Source organism: Canis aureus, chromosome 4, assembly GCF_053574225.1.
Source record: "Canis aureus isolate CA01 chromosome 4, VMU_Caureus_v.1.0, whole genome shotgun sequence".
In the NCBI taxonomy this organism is placed as follows: domain Eukaryota; kingdom Metazoa; phylum Chordata; class Mammalia; order Carnivora; family Canidae; genus Canis; species Canis aureus.
The window spans coordinates 60,578,725-60,603,562 of record NC_135614.1 but is presented as its reverse complement, the minus strand read 5'-3'; the positions used below and the strand labels follow the sequence as shown (position 1 = coordinate 60,603,562).

General features: G+C 53.8%; 1 protein-coding gene and 1 long non-coding RNA gene across 11 annotated transcripts in view; one reads left to right on the top strand and one right to left on the bottom strand.

Annotated features, from left to right (window-relative positions):
- Window positions 1-24,838, top strand: part of TCOF1 (treacle ribosome biogenesis factor 1) — a 39,384-nt gene that overhangs the window by 7,673 nt on the left and 6,873 nt on the right. For 7 of the 10 annotated variants that reach the window (XR_013378442.1, XM_077895898.1, XM_077895897.1 and 4 more), the window contains 18 exons: window positions 1,713-1,786; window positions 2,538-2,724; window positions 3,334-3,404; window positions 5,303-5,533; window positions 6,701-6,910; window positions 7,128-7,349; window positions 7,513-7,677; window positions 7,835-8,017; window positions 8,190-8,441; window positions 8,532-8,741; window positions 14,174-14,311; window positions 14,501-14,686; window positions 14,759-14,950; window positions 15,110-15,250; window positions 17,362-17,472; window positions 21,617-21,803; window positions 23,079-23,212; window positions 24,649-24,762. Coding sequence is in view for 9 of the 10 variants with exons in the window: in XM_077895898.1 (XP_077752024.1) it covers window positions 1,713-1,786; window positions 2,538-2,724; window positions 3,334-3,404; window positions 5,303-5,533; window positions 6,701-6,910; window positions 7,128-7,349; window positions 7,513-7,677; window positions 7,835-8,017; window positions 8,190-8,441; window positions 8,532-8,741; window positions 14,174-14,311; window positions 14,501-14,686; window positions 14,759-14,950; window positions 15,110-15,250; window positions 17,362-17,472; window positions 21,617-21,803; window positions 23,079-23,212; window positions 24,649-24,762 (3,008 nt within the window). In the remaining variant the exon portion in view is untranslated. Of the gene's footprint in view, window positions 1-1,712; window positions 1,787-2,537; window positions 2,725-2,848; window positions 2,961-3,333; window positions 3,405-5,302; window positions 5,534-6,700; window positions 6,911-7,127; window positions 7,350-7,512; window positions 7,678-7,834; window positions 8,018-8,189; window positions 8,442-8,531; window positions 8,742-14,173; window positions 14,312-14,500; window positions 14,687-14,758; window positions 14,951-15,109; window positions 15,251-17,361; window positions 17,473-21,616; window positions 21,804-23,078; window positions 23,213-24,648; window positions 24,763-24,838 lie in introns of those variants that run through there. The other 3 variants (XM_077895900.1, XM_077895899.1, XM_077895905.1) reach the window with 3 other exon arrangements.
- Window positions 772-2,806, bottom strand: LOC144312815 (uncharacterized). The gene is made up of 2 exons (XR_013378443.1): window positions 2,510-2,806; window positions 772-1,033 (listed from the first exon to the last, which is right to left on the bottom strand). It is a non-coding gene; the product is annotated as an uncharacterized LOC144312815 (long non-coding RNA).

The following is a 24,838-nucleotide window of genomic DNA, read 5'->3' as shown; positions in this document are numbered from 1 at the left end:
CTGTGCAGAAGCTTTTTATCCTGATTAAGTCCCAATAATTTATTTTTGCTTTTGTTTCTCTTGCCTTTATGGATGTATCTTGCAAGAAGTTGCTGTGGCCAAGTTCTAAAAGGGTGTTGCCTGTGTTCTTCTCTAGGATTCTGATGGATTCTTGTCTAACAGATCTCTCATCCATTTTGAGTTTATCTTTGTGTATGGTGTAAGAGAATGGTCTAGTTTCATTCTTCTGCATGTGGATGTCCAATTTTCCCAGCACCATTTATTGAAGATACTGTCTTTTTTCCAGTGGATAGTCTTCCCTGCTTTGTCAAATATTAGTTGACCATAGAGTTGAAGGTCCATTTATGGGTTCTCTATTCTGTTCCATTGATCTATGTGTCTGTTTTTGTGCCAGTACCACACTGTCTTGATGACCACAGCTTTATAGAACAACCTGAAATCTGGCATTGTGATGCCCCCAGCTCTGGTTTTCTTTTTAATATCCCCCTGGCTATTCGGGGTCTTTTCTGATGCTTTCTTAATCTTTTAAAATTATAAATGCAAAACAAGTTCACTTTGAACCAATACAAAAGCATGTGGGAAAAAAATGAGAGGTTTTCTATCCTATCCTGGTTCCCTTTCCCCCGCCCCTTTAATATATCCTGGCAGGTAGCTTTGAAACCTCCCTTTGCATCTCTGCTGACAGCCATGCATATGTGCGCAAGCCCCTATCTAGGCACTATGTATAAAGCTTGGCCAATTTTATACTGACCGACGTTTGACGCTAATGAATTTGTATTTAATGAATTTTATTTAGTGATATTTAATGAATTTTCCCTGTGCTAATGGGATCAGAATTATCCTTTTTAAAAGAGTCCCTGTCGAGAGAAGCATGGGGAAATATTTGTGGGCAGCGTGATACGATGGCTGGCGTTTTCTTCAGAGTCCTCCTTGTTGAGGAAGGGTGCCAGAGAGGCTGCTCGACATCACATTGGCCACAAGTTGGTAATGGCTGGAGCTGTATGGTTCACTGTACTTCTACTTACAAATGTGTCTAAAATTAAAGAGAGAAGGAGATGGAATTAAATGCCCGGAAGAGAGTTAGACCATGCAGTTCATCTCCTCAGTGTCCTCTCTGGTTCACAGCACACCCTAGAAATATTGCCTGGTCTGAGGTCTGGGGAGACAGTACCTCCTGATGTAAGAGCACCAGGAATCTAGGTCTCAACATCTAACTAGTTCCCAGTTCCATGGTTCAGCTGCCTTTCCACTAGAAACTGTTGACATCCTGAGCAGCTTTCTCTGTGGTCTCGGGGCTGGCTGGCCTGCCACTGTCCCTGTCCTGCTAGGTGGCCCTTGGGCTGTGGTGTGGTGGCCCGCCCTGAAGTCGTGCCATGCCGTTGAGTGGTATGCAGCCCAACTGTGAGCCGGCCCTTTTTTCTCGTGGGGCTTCCGCGTCTCAGGACTCCATGGGGGATGTGGACCTGTGGCTGTTGTGTTGCCCAGCTCTCTCGCTCCTTCTGGATGTGGCTCCTGCCTACATCACTCCCACTACCACCTCCCAACTCCCCCCGCCCCAGCTCTTTTCCGTGAGTCTGGGCTCAGCCTCACATCCTCATGCCAGGACCAGGCAGCCATTCCAATTGCACTGTTCGGTGAGCTGAGACCTGTTGGCTGTTCTTAAATGAGAAAAAGCTCATCTGCCTCATCCCTTGGATGTTCCTATCTTGCAGCCCCAAGACTAGCATCTACCAACTCCTCAGTTCCAGGACCGGTTTTGCCATCAAGCACAAAAGAAAAAGGCGTGGTGAGTAGGACCAGCTCTGGCCTATGGGAGTGAATTGCCCTATGGGGGGACAGTCCCCTGCATCAGAGAAGGATAGTGTTGTGGGTAATTGCCCAACATGGATTCAGATGTTAGCCTTTATCACCAGTTGTGTGATCCTAGAGTGTCTCTTTACCTCTCTGGGCCTCAGTTTCCTTTTCCATAAGATGGGGACACTGCCCACTGCTCTGGACCCCTGGGCACAATATGCATCTGTAATAGCTCCCTCCCATCCCCCCACTCCCATCATCCCTGCATTGGCCTGTTCAGCCAACAACTTGTTACTGATCCAGTTATTTTCCAAGCACTCTGGGAGGCAGTGGGGGCACCACAGCACTAAGACACCTGTGGTTCTGAAAGCTCAAAGATCATTTTCTAGACTGAAACCACTTAGAGAGTGGAATACCATTTGCTGGTAGTCCATAAAGCAGTGTTAACAGACACAAAAAGGACGCGTCCCTGAGCTGCCTGGCACGCTAGCAACCATGAGAAGTAGTGATAAGAACCACAGCAGACTGCTGGTTACCGCTTAACAAGTGACTGCTGTGTCCCAGGAACTGTAATTAGGCTTTCTCCCTGCCTCTGTGAGGGCAGGTACCACTGTCAGCCCCATCTTAAAGATGAAGAAGCAGACTGAGGGAGGTAATTTGCCCGAACTCTGCACGGCTGGGAAGAGGTGTATGCTCATTGCTAAGCAGGCCGTACCCAGCGTGTCTGTCACTCCTCTTTGTAGGCAAAGACCAACAAAGCCAGCAAGATGGTCAACTCCACACCACATCCGGCCTCTGCCAAGGCAGTGGCCCACATTCTGTCTGGGAGATCACCCAGGAAGTCTGCAGGGCCCTCGGCAAATACCATCCTGGTCTCGGAAACTGAGGAAGAGGGCAGTGTCCCGGCACTCGGAACCACAGCCAAGCCTGGTGAGCAGCCCTGACCTCTAGACGCCAAGCCCCCTGAGTTTGGGCTGCGGAGGCAAGCCTCGGGCACTGCTTTATCCAGCTCTGGGACATTCTGGAATTCAGAAGTTTGTCTCCATGGCAGTAAGAGCCCCATGCCTTGATGAGGGAGGGTCTGCTGCAGGGACATGTCAGGCTTTGCCAGGGAAATTGGAGCAGCCTGGATGATGATGGATCATCTTCTAGTTTATGGTGCGCAGGTGGGTACAGGCCCACTATGGCGGCTGAGACGAAACTGAGAGGCCTGGGTTTGCCTCAGTTTCTCATGTCAAACAGGCGTTTGCCCTGCCTGCCTCAGTGTGATGATGGAGGAAGATCTCTGAGCCATCAGATGCTGGCTTGTGTGTGCTAGGACCTATTATAACCCTTCCCAGGGCCACAGAGACTTGTGTGGGAACACAGGGATACGAGTGGCATGCGCCTCAGCTGTGGGGCTTCAGGAAAGGTGGAGCTGAAACGCTGCGTGGGAGAGGCGAGAACACAACACCTGCCTCTCATTTGCTGGCGTGGCGGAGTGCTGGCGAGGGGAGTCTGAAGGATAAGTGCTCAGTCCTCTCCCTCTTCCTCCCTTAGGAATGGCATCAGCCAACCAGGCCGACAGCTCCAGCGAGACCTCCAGCTCCAGTGATGAGACCGATGTGGAGGTAATTGCCACCATCCTCAGGAGCTGCCCTCTGCAAACCTTTAACCCTCCCAGACGCCTGGCCAGGGCTTTGCACGCCAGCGTGGCCAAATCAATTCAGCAAGTGTTTCAGGGGCACTGGGAGCTGGAAAGGCTGAGGCCTGCAGAGCAGAGCCAGATGCTGCTCGTGGCACCTCGGGCATGAAAAAGGTCTAAGGTTGGCGGGGAGAGACACCATCGTGTCTGTGAGACAAGGGAAGGCTTTCTGGGAGAGGCAGCACTGGGAGGCCTTGGTGCACACAGGACTCACCAGGAAGGGGTCTGAGGGAAGAGTGTTTAAGTGGGAGGAGCTACACAAGCCAAGGCCCAGATGCAGGAGGGTGGCCATCCTGCCGTCTGGTCAGGGTGAGTTGGGTGAGGGGTTCTGGGCCTGTTGGTCAATGCCAGGCCTAGGCATATGGTCAGAGATGGTCAGGTGTTGGGCTGGGGCCTCCTCTCTTCCCTGAACTGTGGCCAGGGAGTCCTCCCTTAATGTGTGCCTAGGCCTTGGGAGTGTAGTGGCAGGCGGGAGTGCGTGTTTCCCATGGCCGTGGGGACGTGGAGGGGTCCCACAGGAGTTTGCCTGCAGTGCAGAGGAGATCACAGGCAGGGGCCATGTTCTGCTGTTGGACCGTAAGGACCACCAGGAGGCACTGGGTTTTATTCTAGCGTCTGTGAGAAGCCATTTCAAGGTTTTAGGGAGGCAAGAGGGCCTGATCTGTGTTTGAGAAAGATGGCTGATTGTGGCCAGGGTTGGACGACAGGGCAGAAAGAAGGTATAGTAAGACTATTGATGCAGCTGGTGGCAGGTGTCAGGCCTCCTGCTAGAAATAGAAAGGTGTGTGGAGGGAGGGCCAGGAGGATTCAGGGGTGGCTTTATATGGTGCCCAGAGTACTTCTCCCTTGCCTCCTGTCTCACCCAGTAACTGTGAAGATGGAGACCGTACTCCTGTCTACCCCAGGCCACTCCCCATGTTTCACCCCATCAGGATACAGCCATGAGGGCGCCCCGGGCGCCCATCCCTCCTCGCCCTGCCACGGGAAAGGGGGCCACTCCGGAAAGCCAGCAGTCAAACACACAGCCTTGGTGGGTCAGGGGCCAGCACAGAGCCCTAACAGCAGTGGGGAGTTTGTGATTGGGGAGATGGCTGCCCCAGGAACTCAGGGTCAGGTGAAATCTGATGAAGGTAAGGGTAGGGCACTGCCGGTCCTGGAAATGTCAGAATTTTAGAAGTCTAAGAAAGAGCCCATAAAGGAAAGGAATGTGCCAAGAAGACTCTTGGTTAAGACTGGAATTCGGGATCCCTGGGTGGCGCAGCGGTTTGGCGCTTGCCTTTGGCCCAGGGCGCGATCCTGGAGACCCGGGATCGAATCCCACGTCGGGCTCCCGGTGCATGGAGCCTGCTTCTCCCTCTGCCTGTGTCTCTGCCTCTCTCTCTCTCTCTGTGACTATGACTATCATAAATAAATTAAAAAAAAAAAAAAAAAAGACTGGAATTCAAATCCTGGCCTTTCAGTCCTTGGGATGACCATCCCAATCAGATACTGTTGTTGAAGGGGCAGATGGGGTGAGGCTCCCAGTTGAGAGAGACTGGACTCTGTGTACTAGGTGGCTGAGGAGCATAGTTTTCGAGGGTTGTGTCCCCAAGGCTACACAGATGTGGGTTCTAGTCATGACTTTTCCCTTAATGCTGGTCTTGAGTGGCTTAACCTCCCTGAGCCTCTTGTCCTTTTCTAGAAAAGGAGTATAAAGACAGCATCTGCCTCAGGGAGTTGATTGAGAATCAGATGACACTAGGAAAGGACTTTGTAAACCATGAAGCCTCTCCTGCCCCTCAGAGTCAAAGATCATTTTTCCCTAATTGCATTTTCTGGTTCCAGGTGAAACCTTCAGTAAAACCACCCCAGGTCAAAGCCTCACCAGCCCCTGCCAAGGACTCTGTAGGGAGAGGGGCAGGCCCAACCCCTGGGAAGGCAGGGGATGTGACACCCCAAGGCAGAGGGGGTGCCCTGACCCCAGCCAGCAAGGCCAAGAAGCCAGAAGACGACTCAGAGAGCAGTGAGGAGGAGTCTGAGAGTGAGGATGGGGCCCCCGCGGAACCACCCCACCAGGTGAGGCCTGGGGCCGGGCTACCCCTTGGTGTCCCCGGGACTCCCCTGCCCCCTGGGGGCCAGCCAAATGGCTACATGGTGAGCATCTCCTCTGCCAGATACAGACTCACCTTGGGGTTTGGGAAGTGGGAGCTGGGGGCGTGAGTTAAACAGCACTGGCAGCTGGGTTTGCCTCAGCCAGCCGTGTAAATTATCCTAGACAGGCTGCTTCTCACAGGGTGATCCTGCACCCTACCCTGTCAGTAACTCCCATGGACCTCAGTTTCCCTGTCTTATGAATAGGATGTGACCAGCTGATCTTATAGTGAAGGGACTTCAGTTTTAATTGCCTGGTCCTCTGGCTTCTCAGGCCAACTCATGCCTTGTTAGCTAACAGGAATCCTGTTCATTTCCATCTGCTGGGATGCCCTCCCCTGGGCAAGTGGCCAGGGCTCTGGGCACATGTGAAGGGAAAGCAGGGGGTTGGGAGGCTGTTGGGGTGGGAGAGCCAGGAGGAGGAAGCATCAGACCTCGGTGGGGAAAGGCCCCACAGTCCTGAGCTGGCCAGGGGAGACTGCGGGGGGTGGGGAGGCCTGCTGCATCCTGGCCCAGGCCGGGTGGCAAGGGGGAGGTACAATAAATATGGTTTGTTTTGCTGGGTGTTAAAGAGGAAGGTTAAGCGGCGTGGGCTGTAGAAATGGGCGATTAAAATGAAGTGCTCAGGGAAGGCCTTACAGAGACATCAAGGACCTGAAAGGGGGTGGGGTGGGGGGGCATGTGCTACGTGAACATTTGGATGAAAGTCATTCCGGTAGGGAGCACAGCAAGTGCCAAGGCCCTGATGTGGCCCGGGAGGGGGGGGGGTCACACAGGATACAGCAGTGAGCCAAGCTAGACCGGGTGCCTGTGCTCACAGAGCTATCCTGCTGACGAGGAAGGCCAGCCCGGGGAGGTTCTGACCCCTGCCTATGGGTGACTTGGGGAGGAGCGCAGGGGCATCAGGGAGCACTGCCAAATGAACTGGTGTCTGTCTCAGACCCAGAGGAGAGGCAGTGGTAGCCAAGTGAGATGGGCAGGGCTGCGAAGGCCCCTGGAGTGAGAGGGTGAAGCTGATAGGCCAGGCCTGAGCACCAGTCAAGTCAGAGAGGGTGAGGAGAAGAGGAACAAACCACCCTTTCTCTTTACTAGGTGAAGGCCTCAGAGAAAATTGTCCAGGCCAAAGCTGCCTCGGGTCCTGTCAAGGGGACCCCTGGGAAAGGGGCCACTCCAGCTCCCCCTGGGAAGGCAGGGCCTTCGGCTGCCCAGGCCAAGACAGAGAAGCCAAAGGAGGACTCAGATAGCAGTGAGGAGGACTCCGACAGCGAGGAGGAGCCACCAGCTGCCAAGACGCCACTTCAGGTGAGGCCTGGGGAGGGAGAGTGCATGCAGCCCGGGCCCCTCCCCAGAAGGCCTTCTGAGACCTGTTCTGCCCCCCTGCACGAGCCCTGGACATGCTCAAAGCTCTGCCCCTTCTCACCCGTGGTACGTGTGGCATCTTTTGCCCTGTCTGGATTCTTGTGTCTCCTCATGTCCACCTCCTGGGCTCCCTTCCCTGATTCCATTTATCTCCTTCCAGGTGAAGCCTTCAGGGAAGACACCCCAGGTCAAAGCTGCCTCAGCTTCTGCCAAGGAGTCCCCTAGGAAAGGGGTCCCTCCAGTGCCCCCCGGCAAGGTAGGGCCTGCAGCCGGCCAGGCTAAGAAGGGGGCGGGGGAGGAAGACCCGGACAGTAGCACCGAGGAGTCTGACAGCGAGGAGGAGGCACCAACAGCTGTACCCCCAACCAGGAGCCCTGTTCAGGTGAGGCTGCAGGTGCCCCTGCTCAGAGGACCCATCTGTTGGCTTGTCCTCCCCCTCCGCACCTGGGCCCCATGCCCTGCATTTGCCTCCCTCACCTCCTGTCTCCCCTCCCAAACAGTCCCCTGTGGGCCCCTGCCCTGATCCTGTATTTTGTTATTCCCAGGCAAAGCCCTCAGGGCAAAACTCCCAGGTCAGAACTGCCTCGGGTCCTGTCAAGGGGCCCCCTCAGAAGGCAGGGCCTGCAGCCACCCCAGTAGGAAAACAGGAGGAGGACTCAGAGAGCAGCAGCGAGGAGGAATCAGACAGCGAGGGGGCAGCGCCAGCCCAGGTGAGGCTCCTGTCTAGAAGGCTCTTCTCCTCCTCGGTGTTGGTAGCACTCTCCCACGCGCACACCTATACACACCTGCACTCTGCTGGCCCTCTCGGTTTCTTATGTCTCTGCACACAGCCATGCTCCTCCCCTGATCCCGTGTGTCTCGCTGCAGGCAAAGTCTTCTGGGAAAATCCCCCAGGTCAGAGCTGCCTCGGGTCCTGCCAAGGGGCCCCCTCGGAAGGCAGGGCCTGCAGCCACCCAGGCCAAGGCCGAGATGTCCAAGGATGACTCAGAGAGTAGTGAGGAGGAGTCAGAGAGTGAAGAGGAGGCGCCTGCAGCCATGGCTCCAGTCCAGGTGGGGCCCAGGAGGGGCCGCTGTGCAGCCCTACCTGAACCACCCCCACCACTCAGCTCCCCAGAGAGCAAAGGGGAAGGACGGCAGCAGGGTCCCACCCGAAAACAGAGGGGGAGGGGGGTGTTCTGCATTCAGGCTCCTTCTCTAGTTTCTGACTTCTGCTTCCTCTCAGGCAAAATCAACTGTGAAAACACCCCAGACGAAGGCCTCCCCAAAGAAGGGCACCCCCATTACCCCTATACCTGCCAAAGCTCCCCCAGTGCGAGTGGGCACACCAGCCCCTTGGAAGGCGAGAGCAGAAGCTTCTCCAGCCTGTGCCTCGTCTCCAGCTATGGCGAGGGGCGCCCAGAAGCCAGAGGCCTCTTCAAGCAGCGAGGAGTCTGAGAGTGAGGAGGAGACTGCTCCCGCCCCAGCAGCAGGACAGGTGAGGCCAAGTGTATTCAGCTGACTCAGGGCCAGAGCTCATGTGGCCACTTGGGCACCTGTGACACATATCTCTTCCCTGTCATTCCAGGCAAAGCCTGTGGGGAAAGGCGTCACCGTGAAGGCTGCCTCCACACCCACCAAGAGGCCCTCAGGCCAAGGCACTGCCCTAGCACCCCCTGGGAAGGCAGGGCCTGCAACAGCCCCAGTGAAAACTGAGGTGCAGGAAGACTCCTCAGAGAGCAGCGAGGAGGAATCGGGCAGTGAGGAGGCTGAGGAGGCAGCTGCGGCTCCTGCTCAGGTGAGGCTGAGGAGGAGCCAGCCCATCCCACCCACACCAGAGCCCCAGGGCAGGGTGGAGGAGGGGCTTTTGTTGGCGGCCTTCACCCAGCCTCCTTGCCCACTTTTCATTCTGTTTCCTCTGCCTGTCAGAGGGTCTCCCCCTGGCCTTTTGAGCTTCCATTGAGATCCCTTATGCCTTCCACAAGCTCTGTTGGGCACCCCATCTGTCAGGTGCTGTTGAGTCTCCCTCTGGGAGCCCCAGCCTAGGTGGAGGCGTGGGCGTGTGCACAGGTTCCTCCAGCAGGGTGAGCCAAAGCTGAGAGTAGAGAGCCTGCACCTGGGCCAGCAGCATGGTAGGTGATAGCATCTAAGGATTTCCAGCGAGGAAGACCTCCTAGAGGAGGTGGCATTGGGAACTGTGGGCTGAAAGAGCTGGCCAGGTGAAATGGAGTGTTCCAGTCAAAGAAACTAGCCTATGTGAAGTCCCAGAGGGTGGGAGCATGCTTGGCCTGAGTAAACTGCCCCAAGCGGAGCATTTTGGTAGGATCACTGGGGCAGGTGGTGTGGCAGGGGCAGATAGCCAGGGGTTGGAGCCAGGATGCCTGGGTTCAAATTTCTGCTCCATCCAGTGATGAAATCCAAGACCTTTGTTTACTCTTCTGTAAATTGGGAATCAGCCTTCACAGGATTGAGAATTTAACGAGATCTCACCTATCACACACAGCAAGTTCACTCATCTGCCACCCTGAGGGTGGGCCGGGCTGATAGGGAACAGAATCAGGAGTCCCCTCCCAGCCTGGAAGAGTTAAGTTGGGAAGAGTGAAGATGGCTAACACCCTGTGTAATGGCTAACACTCACCATTTTATTTGTAATTGTCACACCCCCCAACCCCCGGCCATAACCACTCAAGAGATTAGTCATTTTTTCCCCCTATACCAGAGCATACATTTTCTATGGATTTTTTTTCTTTTTTTTTTTTTTTTTTTTTTGAATTTTTTTTCTTGTCCTCTTCTCACTGTTGCCTTGTGGGACCCAGGTTCCTGTAATTCCTAAGTGCCTCATGAGGTTTTGACCTGTGTGAGCCTTGCTGGTGTCCCAGCCCAACAGCTCCTATCACATCTGCAAGCTACAGACACATTCCAGACCAGTGCCTGAAAAGTTTAATTGTACTCATTGCTTAAGTATTTGTCTTCCCATCTGAGCCTCCCACCAGTACCATTAGACGGGGGTTCATTTGCTTTGATTTCTGGAGGAGGAGATTAGAGTTTAGAAGAGTTGTTTGCTGACCTGCTTCAGCCCAGCCAGCCAGTGAGGGTCCAAGCTGGGCCTGGGCCCCAGTGTGCCTGCCTCAAAAGCCTTTGACTTTCACATATCCTTCTACTATATCTTGGCCCAGACTTTTCCGACCACAGACATGATTGTGCTCTGGGGCCATTCTCTCCCCACTTCTCCCTCCCCCCTTCTCCCTCCTTCTCTCTCCCCTTCCTTCTCTCTCCCCTTCCTTCTCTCTCCCCTTCCTTCTCTCTCCCCCTCCTTCTCTCTCCCTCCCTCTCCCTCCCTCCAATAAAGCAGCTAATCCCTCTCTAGGGCTCAGATTTATAGCCTGATGCCCTGTCAGAAGATGGTGTCTTGCCTAGCTTCAGAAAGCCTGAATTGCCTCTACTGAGCCAGGCAGGTCTGATAGGAGTCTTGTCTGGAGGATAAGAATAATTAAGTCTCTGTTGTGGACTTCCCGTGAGGATGAAATGAGAATACTTGTATGGCCTCGCTCTCAAAATGCTGTCTGTTCACACTCAGTGGGTCCTACACTGTTCAGTATTGCTGGGGTCAAGTGAGTCAGATGGCCTCTGGTCTGCTCAGATCCCCCAGCCAGCTCAAAGGAAACCTTCCATGAGAGAGCTGAGGTTCAAAACAAATTAACAAAGACTGGAGTGCTTCTGGAAAACCAGATGTGCCAGAGTCTGAGGAAGGAGGTGATTCCTGATTGAAATGCCATAGGAAGAGAGCCCTGGTGTCAGAAGGGTGGGGCAGATGGTCAGTCAGCATGTGGTGAATGGCGGAATAAGCGCTAGGGCGCCTTTGGAGCCTGACCTTGTGTTCTATGTTGATCTTAACAACTTGGTTACATTTGCTTATCTGTTTTCCCGACTTTTGTAGATTCCTTAAGATTTTCTATATTCAAACCATGTTTTGTATGGTTTTATTTTTCCTCTTCAATCTAGATGGCATTTCTTTTTCTTGCCTTGCTGCACTGGCAATACTCTCTAGTACAATGTAGAATAGCAATGGTGAAAGTAGACACCTTTGCATTGTTTCTAATTTAGGGTATAACATTCATTCTTTCACTATTTAGTATGGTTTTAGCTCTAAGTTTTTCAAAGATGCCCTTTATCAGAATGAGGAAGTTTGGTTTTTTTAAGATTTTATTTTTAAGTAAGCTCTACACCCAACGTGGTGGGGGAGGGTGGCGTTTGAACTCACAACCCCAAGATCAAGAGTCATATGCTCCACTGACTGAGAGGGCCAGCCAGGTGCCCCAAGGAAGTTCTTTCCTGTTCTTAGTTTGTTGAGTTTTTATTATGAATTGGAGTTGAATTTTTGTCAAATGTTTTTTTCTATTGAAGTGATCTTACTGTTTTTTTTCCTGTTCTATTAATGCAATATACTGCGTTTAGTTGATTTTTTTTTTTTTTTAAGGTATTAAGTCAACCTTTTGTTCTTACAGTAAATCCCACTTGGTCATGATGTATACGCCTTTTTCTTTGCTGGATTTGGTTTGCTAATCATTTAAGGATTTTTGTGTCTTTATATCAGGAATATTAGTCTGTAGCTTTTATGTGATGCCTTGATCTGGCTTTGGTATCAGGATGATTCTGGCCTCATGAAATAGGTTGGGTAGTATTCTCTTTTGTTTTCTGAGGGTTTATGTTGGATTGGTGTTATTTCTTCCTTAATAGAATTCACCAATAAAGCCATCTGGGCCTGGAATTTTTTGAATGTGGAAGATTTTTAATGACTAGGTCAATTTTGAAAATTATTATTGGCCTAATCGAGGTTTTTTTGCTTCTTGAGTCAGTTATATGTGTTTTACCTTCTGGTAATTTTGTGCACACTTAATAATTTGTGCCTTTTGGGGTGTCTGGGTAGTGTAGTCGGTTGAGCATCTGACTCTTGGTTTTGGCTCAGGTCATGATCTCAGGATTGTGGGATCAAGCCCCACGTTGGGCTCTGCACTCTACATGGAGTCTGCTTGAGTGAGATTCTCTTTCTCCTTCTCCCTCTCCGCCCTTCCTGCTTGTAATGTTCTTGCTCTGTCTAAAATAAGTAAATCTTTTGTGCTTTTTCTAGACACTTGTGTTTTCATCTCAGTTGTCTAGTTTATTGGCATATTCATAATATTCTCTTGTAATCTTTTTTAATTTTCATAGGATCTATAGTGATGTCCTGCTTTCTTCCTAACTTTTGGTAATTTGTGTCTTCTATTTCTTGGTCAGCCTAGCTGAAGACAGCAATTCTGTTGTTCTTCTCAAAGAAATAACTTTTAGTTCCATTGATATTTCTCTGTCATTTTCTGGGTTTTATTTCATTAATTTCCACTCTGAATTTTATTATTCTTTGGGTTTGAATTGGTCTTCTCTTTCTAGCTTCTTAAGATGGAATGTTAAATTATTTATTGTAGCTCTTTTTTTTTTTAATTTAAGAGTTGAAAGCAATGAATTTCCCTGTAAGGGCTGCATTAACTTCATCTTGTGAATTTTGAAATGTTGGGGTTTTTATTCTTATTCTTTGAACATGAGTTATTGAGAAGTGGGTTAGTTTCCAAATACCTGGGACAGCAGATTTCTTTTTGTGATTGATTTTTTTTTTTTTCTTTAAGACTTTATTTGAGAGTGAGAACATGAGCGGGGGGCTGAGGGGGGTGTTGCAGAGGGTGAGCGAGGAGCCCAGGAGATCATGACCTGAGCCGAAGGCAGTTACTTAGCTAAGCCACCAAGGTGCCCCCTTGTGATTGATTTCCAGTTTAATCCCTCTGCACTAGAGAACATATTTTGTATGATTTCAGTCCTTTTAAATTTATTGAGACTTGTGAGGTCAGCTTAGTGCTGGTATCTTTTGTGTTTTCTTTTTAATCTTTTTTTTTAAGATTTTATTATTCATGAGGGAGAGAGAGAGAGGCAGAGACATAGGCAGAGAAGCAGGCTCCACACAGGGAGCCCAATATGGGACTTGATCCTGGGACTCTAGGACCACGCCCTGGGCCAAAGGCAGATGCTTAACCGCTGAGCCATCCAGGGATCCCTTTTGTGTTTTCTTAAGTGAATGTAAAAGACATTGCTCCCCACTGGATGGCTCTTCTGTGCTGAGCACATTGGCTTAGCCAGACACAGTCTATGCTTTAGAGGGCTTGCTTTCTTAAAGTCCCAATTCTTAGTTTCACTTGGTCTTGTGTGGATGAGGAAAGCTGAGCTATGGGACAAATCAGTGATCAGATGACCTCTCTGAACGAGTCAGGGGCCTAGAGACACCACCAGATTCCTCATTTTGCTTTTCATTAGCAGAGTTTGATTTCACACACCTGTCAGCGATCTCCCATCAAAGATTTTAATTCTTTGTTGCTCTCCTGTCTCTCGGTCTGTGTTTGCTTAGATGCCCTGAGGGGGGTTTCGGAGGATCCCTTGGCTATCAGTTAAGATTAGGTTAAACTGAAGAAAACCTCAAATAGCCATGATTTTCTCTATTCTGGCATCCTGAGTACCTGGCTCCTGCTTCATAGACCAAAATGACTGCTAGAGCTCCAGCTGTTACCTCAGCATTTCTTCTATCTAGGAGGAAGAAGACCCATGTTTTCTACACATATAAGAAAGTCAAATGGTGGGGCACCTGGGTGGCTCAATGGTTGAACATCTGCCTTCAGCTCAGGTTGTGATCCTGGCTCCTAGGATGGAGTCCTGCATTAAGCTCCCTGCATGGAGCCTGCTTCTCCCTCTGCCCCCCCTCCCCCCATGAATAAATAAATCTTAAAAAAAAAAAAAAAGTCAAATTGTATACTTCGATTTTGCTAGCCAGAAGTTAAACTAGCCACCTAGCTGAAAGGGAGCCTGGAAAACACTTCTGCTGTGGGTAGACTCATGCTTAGCCGACACAAGAAAAGTGCTCACAGTAACAAGTTTAAGCGAGTGCTTGTTATGCACCAGGAACTGTGTTAAACACTGTGACTCTCCCATTTAATCCTTATGATAATCCTGTGGGTGGGCCTTGTGGTTAGCCCCATTTTACAGAGGAGGAAACTGAAGCCCAAGGAGATCAGTGATTTGCCCAGATGCACACAGCTATTAAATGGAGGAGCAAGAATCCAAACTCAGGCATTTGACTCCAGAATCAGTGTCCTTGGCTAACTACTCTGCTGCATCTTACCCTCTCCCTTCTGCAATTCCTATTTCTCCTTCTAGGTGAAGACCGCAGTGAAAACCCCTCAGAGCAAGGCCAACCAAGCTCCCACCAGAGCAACTTCAGCCAAAGGGGCAGCATCAGCTCCAGGAAAAGTTGTCAGTGCAGCTGTTCAAATCAAGCAGGAGTCCCCGGCCAAGGCAAGTGGAACCAGAAGCCCAGGAGAGGCTGGAGGTGGGGTGGAGAGAAGGACCAAGCAGTTGGCTAAGCCCAGACAGGCCCCCCGCACAGGTGGGAGGGACTTCTGCACACTCACACCATGGGAGGGCTTAACCTAAATGGAGCTGTGCTACCTACTTCCTTCCCTAACGCCACTACCTCTTATTCAGGTAAAGCCACCAGCAAGAACCTCCCAGAGCAATGCTGTCTCAGTGAGGGGCCAGGGCGCTGTGCCAGCTGTGGGGAAGGCAGTGGCCACAGCAGCCCAGGCCCAGCCAGGGCCAGTCAAGAACCCAGAGGAGGACTCGGAAAGCAGTGAGGAGGAGTCCGACAGTGATGGGGAGGCCCCCACTCCGGTGAGGCCCGGGGAGAGTGGAGAGCAGCTCTTGCTGTCCCTCCCTCCCCTAATTCTATTTCTCTGGCTCTAGGTGAAGCCCTCAGGGAAGACCCCCCAGGTCGGAACTGCCTCAGCCCCCAGCAAGGGGCTGTCCAGGAAAGGGGCCACAGCAGCCCCTCCCAGGAAGACAGGAGCCGTGGCCACCCAGGCTGGGAAGCCGGAGGAGGACTCTGAGAGCAGCAGTGAGGAGGAGTCTGACAGCGAGGAGGAGGCGCCGGCCCAGGTGAGGCCTGATGAGGAAGCTGCTACCATACGAGGCCTCTGAGCTGATACAACCCACTCCTCCCTCAGGACTGGTGCAGGGCCAGGTGAGGAAAGAAGACCAGTTTAAAGCTGTGGCTCCCGGGTCCTTAATCAGCTGCTGTCCTCCGTGTCTCCTTAGGTAAAACCTGGTATAAAGCCTCCCCAAACCAAGGCTTCCCTGCTGAAAGGTGTCTCAGGCACTCCTGCATCTGCCGAGGCCTCCACAACACGAGTGGACAACTCAGCCCCACAGAAGGCTAGACCAGCACCTCCTGCCAAGGTAAAAGAGGCCAGAAATCCCAGGATGTCACTAGGAATCTCAGGTTCCAGGGGGTCCTGGGGGGCTAGAAGAAGTCCCCTCCCTCACCTGGGCCTGGGACCGCAGGTAGGCATGTGTGTCTCCCCAGGTGGAGCTCCACTGGTGTGAAACCTCAGGAGTGAGAAGGAAGGAATGAGGAACTGGCTTTTATCTGGATGATTTTCCCTCTGTCCGTGTGCAGAAAGCAGCAGGAACGGCTGTGTCCTGCAGGAATTCAGGGAGACCAACTCTAGGATTCAGAGGGCTCATGCGTGTGCTGGAAGTGATTTACACAGGCCTGGTAGTCAACATTTAGCCTGGGTGTCAGGAGAAGCTGAAGAGGGTGGTGGCTGCTAAAGCAAACTGGAGAGCTCTGGTCCATCTAGGAAGATGGTCCCTGTCAGCTCCAGCACCCAGATGTGCCCCCTGTGTGGCCACATCTTCCTTTCCTGTGCCAGGCTGAGCTCCATCCCCTCTTAGATTTGTTTTCTTCACGAGTAAAACAGTGCTCCTAGCTCTGACCTCTGCCTTCAATGCATCAGACCAGACCAAGTACAAGCGCTGTGTCTCTCTGGTAGAGATAAAGGGATGAAAGATGCTGGCCCTGGCCTCGTGGGCAAGACGAAGTAGCTGGCTTATTGGAGAATATTCTGGCCGTGCTCTTTGCTGGAGCTGGGAGAACAGGTCTCTTAGAGGCCAGAAGAGGCGCTTGAGCGGAGCCTGAAGAGCAGGGGTTCGCTAGACAAAAAAGTGGAGCTAGGCACTCCGGGGCAGGGGATGACCAAGGGGAGGGAACGTGAAGTCAGGTGGGTTCCACAAAGGCCAGCCATCCTTTGGGCCTCAGTTACTTCTAGTTGCTTGTTACCGGTCACATTTACAGAGGCCTACACATCAGACTAAGACACAGGGGTCCCAGCCTTGTTCAGACAGTATTTTGGGGTTTCTTTTATGTCTTAAGGATGCCCTGATCCAAGAATCCACTTATCTGCAGGAGAAAACCTAATTCCCAAGGCTTAAAGGGCATTGGTTACCTCATAATGCACAAAGCTTTGGGGTAAAGGTGGTTCCTTGGGTGCGACATCATGGGTGACCCAGATTTCTTCCATCTTTTGCTCATTGTCCTGGCAGGGCTGCAGCACCTCCACAAGAGCTAGGAAGTCCCTCAGCTGACCTCCCTTCCCCCTTCCCCTCCTCATTCAGATCTAAGGCATGTGCTTCCCCCCCCCCCCCCCCCAACACACACACAGAAAAAAGCCGCTCACTGATAAGGGGCTTGTGGTTCTGTGATTGGCTGGGAGAAAGGGCCACCTCCCCCAGGGCCTGGTGCGGGGGTGCTGCTTATCAGAGTCCGGGTTCTGTTAACGAGGAAGACATGGGGGCGCGGCTGTTGCGGTGTGCTGCGGTGTGCGTTGTAGCTGACCCGTTTAAAAAGTAGGAAATGACATAAATCAAGATCTAGCAGCTCTTGAGAAATTAGACTTGGGCAGCCTGCGTGGCTCAGCCGCTGTAGTGTCTGGACTCTGCCCCCGCCCCGGGCTCCCCTGAGCTGGTCACTACCAGTGCCTACCTCTCCATACTCTCCTCTTCTGGCCCCCTGATTCAGCTCTTGCCCAGCCAGCCCCCCTCATTTATTCCTGGCCTGGTAGGAGGGGTGGCAGCCTTGGGACACTTCCAGGTGGGTCTGGCTTTTACCTGGGGGTGCCACAGCCGATGTGAGCGTGCTGGCACCACTGCCTGCCCTCTGCAACCTAGTCCCAGGCTGCTGTCTCCTCTCATTCAGAGGCCTGACCAACAGCACTCCAGCCCTCAGGTTTGAGTGGCAGCTGGTGGCTGACTCCTACGTCCCTTTCAAGTTCAGAGCCAACTCTGGAGGGAGCATTAGCAAAATGGAAGCCTGTGTTTCCAAGTGGCCGTGGCACATGCCTGCGACTATCCTCCTGTGCGTGTAGTAAGGGGCTGTGCTGCTTTCCGTGGACAGCCGATATACGTGAGGGTCCTTGCTCACTGGCCACAGTTTCCCCGCCCTAGTCCCTCAGGTGTGTTCCCCCTCAGCTAATGGCTCCTCTCCCCTACCCATGTGCTTGTCCCCTCAGAAAGAGGGGAGCTCCAAAACTGCGAAAAGCAAGGCCCAGGCCCCAGCACCTCCGGAGAAGAACGCAGAGGGGTCCTCCGAGAGCAGCGACGACGAGCTGCCAGCCACCCAGGTATGCCCTTCCTTCTCTTTGGGACACTGCAGCTCAGAGTAGGGCAGCAGGGCCTGGGGAGGGGGCTGGGGAGGTGGAGGGCGAGGGCAGATCTTTGCCATTTTAACAGCACTTTACGGTTTCCTGGTTGGTTCATTCATCCTCGCAGTAACCCCAGGAGGTAGGCAGCAGAGCATCATTGAGCATCCAGGCTTCAGAGCCAAACCATGTAGGCTCAGTGCTGGCTCTCCCAGCCACCAGTTCTGTGACCCTGGGCACACCCCAACCATTCTGAGGCCTGGATATTTGCACTGTAAGCAGGCAGGGTAACTGTCCTCCCTCCCGCATCCGGGCACCGTGTGCTGCCTGACGAGGAGCACCTGTCACTGCAAGAGGGCACGTGCTGTGGCCCATTTGATGCATCAAAAATCAAAGCCCAGGGAGTTGAAGTCAATTCCCCAAATTGTCATGACTCAGAACAAACCAGGTAGACGCTGGCCCCTGGCTCCTTGTGCCTCCCCTTCCTGTCTGGGGCTGGGAGGCTTCTTTGCGGAGCTTGGCAGAAGCCAGTGGGCACGACCGGGCCCTCGCCTCAGCGCCCGTGGCGCATATTCACATGCTCTGCTGCACCCGCCGTCCTCCCCGGACTGTTCCCCCTGAGGTTGGGACCAAGGCCACCTTGTCTCCCCAGCTTGCTAAGTCAGGCCTCTGGGTGAGGCCCACCTGTCCAGCAGATGGCAGTGCCCTTTGTCCTGTAGCCCCAGGTGCCTGGACATACTGCCAGTCCCATAAGTGGGGTCTCCGTAACCATCTCCCTCAGATTCCACACCACGTGCTGACCTGCCCACCAGGGAGGTCAGGTGCTTGCCACCCTGTGACAGGCTGGGGTGTTCACACCAGGTTATAAAAATCCTAATGAACAGCTCCATCTAACGCTGTCAGCCACTCTGTGCCAAACCCCGTACCTCCTTATTCTATTAAGTACCCACAACATCTCTCTGAGGGTAGGTCCTTCTTTTATCCCCATCTTAAGGAGGAGGCTCGGAGAAGTTGAGTGAACTAATTGCCCAGCATCACCTGTCCAGGAGCAAGCGGGCAGATCTGACATTTGAACGCAGGCCGTCCGCGCTGTGCCTGCTATCTGCACTGTCCCCTCTCCTAGGAGAGAGGAAGGCCAGCTGGGCCCTGCCCTCTGGCTGGCCGGGCGCCCTTAGGAGGCCGCCGCCTCCTCTGAGCAGGATCGGGACAGCTGGGAGGGAGGGGGCTGCCTCGCCCTGCTTTGCGGGGGCGGACTAACACAATTAAAATGAACATCATGCTTAAGCTGAACCGTTTAATTGGTACGTTAGTCCTGAAGATTCTGGAGTCCCTATTAAAAAAGAAGCAGGAGAAAAGTTGGCGTTCTGTGCCTTTCCCTAGGAGGATTCAGGGAAGACGGCACAGCCTAAGGAAACTGCAGCCCCTCCTCACTGCTGGGGGATGTTTAGCTCCTTAATCCCCAGCTCACTAATTATGATTATTATCACTATTATGCATTTGTCAAGTACTTCTCTATTGACAAGTTTCACTCTGTTATTATTAGCCTATCAGTGGAGAAAACGGATGGATGCCAGGGTGGTAGGCAGAGTCTCGGGCTGGGAGGTGGAGGCGATTGTGGCTCCATTCCCAGGCTCCCTCACTGTGCCTCAGTCTCCCCAGCTACAAAGGATGGGCCCCAGCCTCTTTCTCTGAGATATACTTCAGGGGGTGGTGTTCTGTGGCTCAGCCCTGTTGTGCTGGCATTATGAACCCCAGAACGGGGTCTGTGCTGGGGTAGGTACCATATTAGTGTGTTAAGTTGAAGCCCTAGCATGGTTGTTTCTGGTAGGAGCTCCTGTCTGGTGCCTGGAAAGCTGACTTCCAGCCCAGCTCTGGCACAGTTTGCTGGTCACCCTGGGTGTGGCCACTTGCCCTCTCTTGAGCCTCAGCCTTCTCAACCTGTGGAGTGACATTCCCTGGGGGCCAGTGAACCACGAGGCTCCAGGCCCACCCCTGGGCAGTGGGGTTTCCTGGCCCCTTAGGGTGGGGCTGGCCCAGGACCTATGAAGCGGCCCTGAGGCAGTTCTGTGAGGGGCCCTCGGATGCCTCCTTGGCTCTGTCCCTTGCCCCCAGAGTTAGCCACCTGGGCTGGTCAGCTCCTCACTCCCAGCCAGCCCCAGACTGGAATGAGGGCAGAGTTGATGAGCCCAGCTGTGACAAGCTCCCCGCTCCCCCCGGGGTTGGTGGTTCAGCAGGAGGGGAGCCCCTGCACCCCCTGTGGGCCCTGGCTGCCTGGTGCCTGCCGGGAGGTCCGGCCAAGCGTTCAGGCTGCAGCAGCTCCCCGTAAGCCTTGGTCACCCCTGCATGTGCTGTGCTTTGCAGTTTTCAAAAAAAGCGCAGCAGAGCCCCTCCGGTGAGCGAGCCCGGGTTGAGATTACTAACGGCCCCTCAACAGGTGGGAAACTGGGGCCGAGGAAGCCCAGGGGCTGGCCCGCAGAGGTGGGATCAGAGGCGGGTTTCCCCGTCTCCCTGGGTCGCACGGCCCACTTTTGCATGATGCCCTGCCCCTGTACCCCTGTCGTGTCCCTGCCCCCGGACGCCAGGCCTCCCGCGCCGCCCCCAGCCCGGAGGCCGTGTGGGCAGGTGGAACGGGGGGAGGAGGCTTTTGCTGCTGAGCTGCTTTTAACATCCCAGACGTTATTGTTTGCCGCGGTGGGTTCGGTGCCTCTCCTCGTCCCCGACAATCTGTTCCTCTGTCTTCTCACATATATATAGATCCCCCCCTCCCTCAACTGTAAGCCTTCTCCCACTTTCCATCCTTCTCTCTTTCATCATGTGGGAAGGCAGGCTCTGGAAGCGGCAGATCAGAGCAGCCGCGGGGGAGGCCGTTTGGCAAGGGTGGGAAGGGCCGCAGCCCAGCAGAGCTTCCCCCCTCAGGCGGGCACCTCTCTGCTTTACTTTTCATGCTAGCTCTCCCACTGCCCCCTGGGCCCCGTAGGTGGGCAGGCTGGTGTGATGGGCGAGACCGGGTCCCAGAGGTTGGCCTAGGGCAGCTTCCTGCCACTGCCCTGTGTATCCCCCCCGCCCCCAGGCCGGAGAAGGGGGGGATCTCCAACAAAGTCTGACCTTTGAGGACAGGAGATGCAGCCTCATCCAGCTCCCTGGCTCCATGTGTGCAAGGCGCCCTTGCGTGCAGCAGGCATCTATCCACCTGAGCTGTGACCCCGGCCTGGTCCGCAGGATCCCAGGGAGCGGCCGCTTTCTCTCTCTTTTCGTGCCTCACTGGAAGATGTAAAGCCTGCCCAAAGATAGAACAGCATGAAGAACCCCCACGTGCTTCCCCAGCCTCAGCGGGTCTGCACTCGTGACCAGGCTTACTTTGTGCAAGCCCTCCCCTCCTTCCCCAGCAACCCTGGGGTACTTTTCTTTTAAAGGACAGCCACCGCACAGCATCACCCCCTAAGAAACTGGCCTGCACAGTCAGTGTCCCCATTTCCCAGATTGTCTCGTGAATGATGGTCTTTACATCTGGTGTGTTTAGATAAGAGTTCACACGGGGCCACACTCTCATTGGGTTCCTTAAGTCTTCACCTTGGTTTTTCTCCTGTGCACTTTGTTTTGCTGAAGACACTGGGTCAGTATAGCTGAGTGGTTGCACCTTAGGCCACAGCTCAGGAGGCCACATCAGCATCTCTTGGGCAGGAGCAGCTCAGTTACACACAGTCCCCAGCTGAATCGTGTGTAATGGTTGGGCAGCTGAGGGCTGTGCTGCTTAGAGCACCCTGCTCGGCCAGCGTCTGTCCCTGAAGTTAGCCAGAGGCAAGAAGGCTGCACTGGTTCTTCTGGCCCTGGCTTCACTTCAGTGAAACTGTGCGACCCTGGGCAGCTCTTCTGGATGTCTAATTTCCTCCCCCAACCCATCCAGGGGAGCTAGTACTGCTGACCTCAGGGGCCACTGTGAGCTATTGTGTGGGTCTTAGGAGGTGCCTGGACTAGGGGTGCACAGGGTGCCATGGGCAGCCCGAGTGACCTCTGCCTGCCCTGGGTCCCCTGGACCCCTTGCCTTATAAAGTCCCTCCCCAGCTTCCCCTTTGCCTGGCCAAGCCTTTAATCACTGGGGGGGTATGTTTTGTTTTTGTTTTTCAAGGTGATTAAACCCCCTCTGATTTTTGTCGACCCTAATCGTAGTCCAGCTGGCCCAGCTGCTACCGCCACACAAGCTCCAGCTGCAGACACCCCAAGGAAGGCCCAGGCCTCGGAGAGCACAGCCAGGAGCTCCTCCTCCGAGAGTGAGGATGAGGATGTGATCCCCGCTACGCAGTGCTCCGTTCCTGGTGAGCACAGGCCCACTAGGCTGGGCTGACTCTTGTGCCGCAACTGCCAGGCTCCCCTGGGAGGGCTCGCCAGCACACACACATGTGCACGCTCAAGCCCCATTGAGGCTGCTGGCTGAGTTACCCGGCACGTTGTTGGCCAGGAAGGGCTTGGGGCCAGGTCCCTGCAGCCTACATTGGTTCATGCCGATGAGGAACTACCTCTGACCTCTGTTTCCGGAGGAGTATTTGCCAGGACTTTCTCTGCCAGCTCCAAGGGGTGGAACCACACCAGTGGCTAGGAGCTGCAGATAGTAGGTTTCTACGTAATCTAAGGAAGAGCTTTGTAACAACTAACCGCCTGCCTGAACGAGGAAGGGTGCTCTGAGGTGGTGGTGAGCCTCCCAGTCCTGTTGGCATGTAAAGTGAGTCAGGGTAGTCTAACCAGACGTTGTAGGCAAGGATTCCATCTGTCAGTGGGAGACAGAGCTACATCTGGGATTTCTTTGACCTCTGAGCATCTGTGATATTCCCAGTGCCATCAGGAAAATGGCTAATGTTGTCCTGATGCTGTGAGGATAATAATACCTGATTTTGGTAGGCTCATTTAATACAGAATAACACCAGAGGAAAATGTCAGTATAATCCACTGTCTGGAATAATGACTGACATTTTAGAACTGTCAACTTTACAAAAACTGGAGCTATATCTGTTTTTGTCGAGGTCCTACTGGGCACATATGCCCCTGATTTTTCCTTGATGTACTGTGACGCTACATATTTACTGTGTGACTCTTGCTGGCTACAGAGCAGTCCTCAGGGTGGGCTTAGTGTGGTTTATGCCAGCGGTGCTTTGCTGGAGGGAGTTAAGGGCTTCATGGTTTGGGGGGTTATCACTGACAGCACTACATTGAACACCCGTCACTGAGTCTTTGCAAATGATCGTGATATTCTTAGGAAGACTTCTGAGAGCACAGAAGGTCCCGTTTGGTAGCAGTGCTCCCCATCATTGCTCAAAGCGCTGGCCTGGCCAGCTGAGAGGCAACATTGTCTAGGCCTGAAGTGTGGGGAGGGGCCAGGAGAAATTCTGGGGTCACTGCCATAGCAGTCCTGTGATCTCCCCTGAGCTGGTGACACAGAGATAGTGACAGCTCCTGCCTGCGAGGCTCAGGGAGGTGGGGGGAGGCAGGCTTTTGCTGCAAATACCGTGAGCATTGGGCCACGTCCCCATAAGGGCTGGTAAGTGGGGATTGCTACTTGGGTGCCCTGACTTGTACCCCATCCCACTCCATTTCAGCCGGTAGAACCAACGTGACCCCACTCACGGCCCACCCAAGGCCGGCTGTCAGAGCCAGCACTGTTGGGGCCAGCGGCGGTGAGGCATCCGGTCGGGTGTCAGAAGGCAAGAAGCAGGAGGCACCCATCACTCAGGTACCTGGCAGGCAGGGGAGGGCTGTGCAGGCCACCTGGGGGCAAGGTACCTCCCTGGCCCTCCGCGCCACCCCCCAAAAGTAGCCTCCCCTTGTGGCCAGCCCTTCCCTGGCTTGGTTGCAGGCCTGAAGCGGCTCCCGGGTACCTCTGAGGTGTGAAGAAGAGCAGTCTGGGAGCATGGCCCCCAGGCAGAACCAGGGCAGCTCCGCGTGTCCCTTGGCAGCCGTTCCAGTGTGGTTGTGCTTTTGGTCTTTTTCTCTCTTGGTTCGGAAATGCCATGAACAAACCTTGCCCTTTCTCAGTGTGGATACTGGCTTTCACTGTTTTCAATGCTTTTCTGCTAGGCCTTTGCCTAAGTCTGCAGCCTGAGCAGGATAGGGTTAGAGGCTCACCGTGTGAATGGCGGAACTGAGTGCTGCTCCTCAACAAGACTGTTGAGGCCCGTCTAGGGTCAAGCAGGGCCAGAACCCAGGTCTCCTCACTCCTGGTACACAGCTCCTGGGCCACGTGGGTTAGTTTTCCTGTCCCATTGTGTCCCGTTCCCCACCACCACCAAAGAGGGCAGGATGGAATGGGGCACCTCTGTCCCAGAGGGGCTCATCATGAGGTGCAGCCCAGGAGAAGCTGCCTGGGAGCACGGGTGCCATGGGTAGCTGTGCTGTGGTCACTGCACCCAGCAGCCTGCATCCATTCGGCCATTCAGCCAGCAGATGGTGCTGAGCATCTGCCCGCACCAGGCACTGGCGATGCAGAAAGAAGACAGGGAAGTCCCTTCCCTTGTGGGCCATGAAACAAGGAAGCCAAAAAATACCTGAGTATTTTGGGTGGGTGCTTTGAAGGAAACTGAGTATAAACTAGAGAATGATGGGGTGAGCTGTTTTAGGAAGGATGGGCAGGAATGGCCTCCCCAAGGAGGTGACATCAAGGCTAAGGGAGTCCTCCAGGCAGGAGAGCACAGGTGTTGGGACCCTCTAGGGAAGTGCTGGGAGGGCCTGGGGGGTTTGCAGGGAGCCCCGCCCCGCTCTTCCCATTCTCACTCCCTGACTGGTGGCAGATGTGGGAAGCCAGGCGGCATCAGGGGGACCTTTGAGGAAGTTTTTGCAGCCACCAGGCCAGAGACTTTTCCCCAGTGCAAGCTCAGATTGAGTTGAGGGGCCTCGGGTGGGACCCAAGCTGCTTCCCTCCGCTAGGCTAGAAGCTGTCTTTGGATCCTCTGAGAACATCATGATCACTTAGAACCTGAAGCCTGGCCCCATTTTCTGCCCACATGTGGCAGTATCCCTGTGACTGTCCGTCCGTCCCCCACTCTCAGCCCCATGGCTCCTTGTGCAGATACATACAGGCCCCTCCTACCCCAGCCAGGATCTGACCAGGGCATGGCACAGATGGCATCTTGAGAACCTGAGAGTCTCAGGGCTGCCTGTGGCTGTCCACAGGTGACAAAGAGGAACCCTGCTCACCTCCCGCTGACCCAGGCTGCCCTGAAGGTCCTTGCTCAGAAAGCCAGTGAGGCCCAGCCTCCTGCTGCCAGGACCCCGTCTTCAAGTGGGGTGAGCTGGGGAGCTGGGTGGTGGTGAGGCCAGGCCCCACCCTGGAGGGGGACAGCGATCAAAGATGACAGAAAAT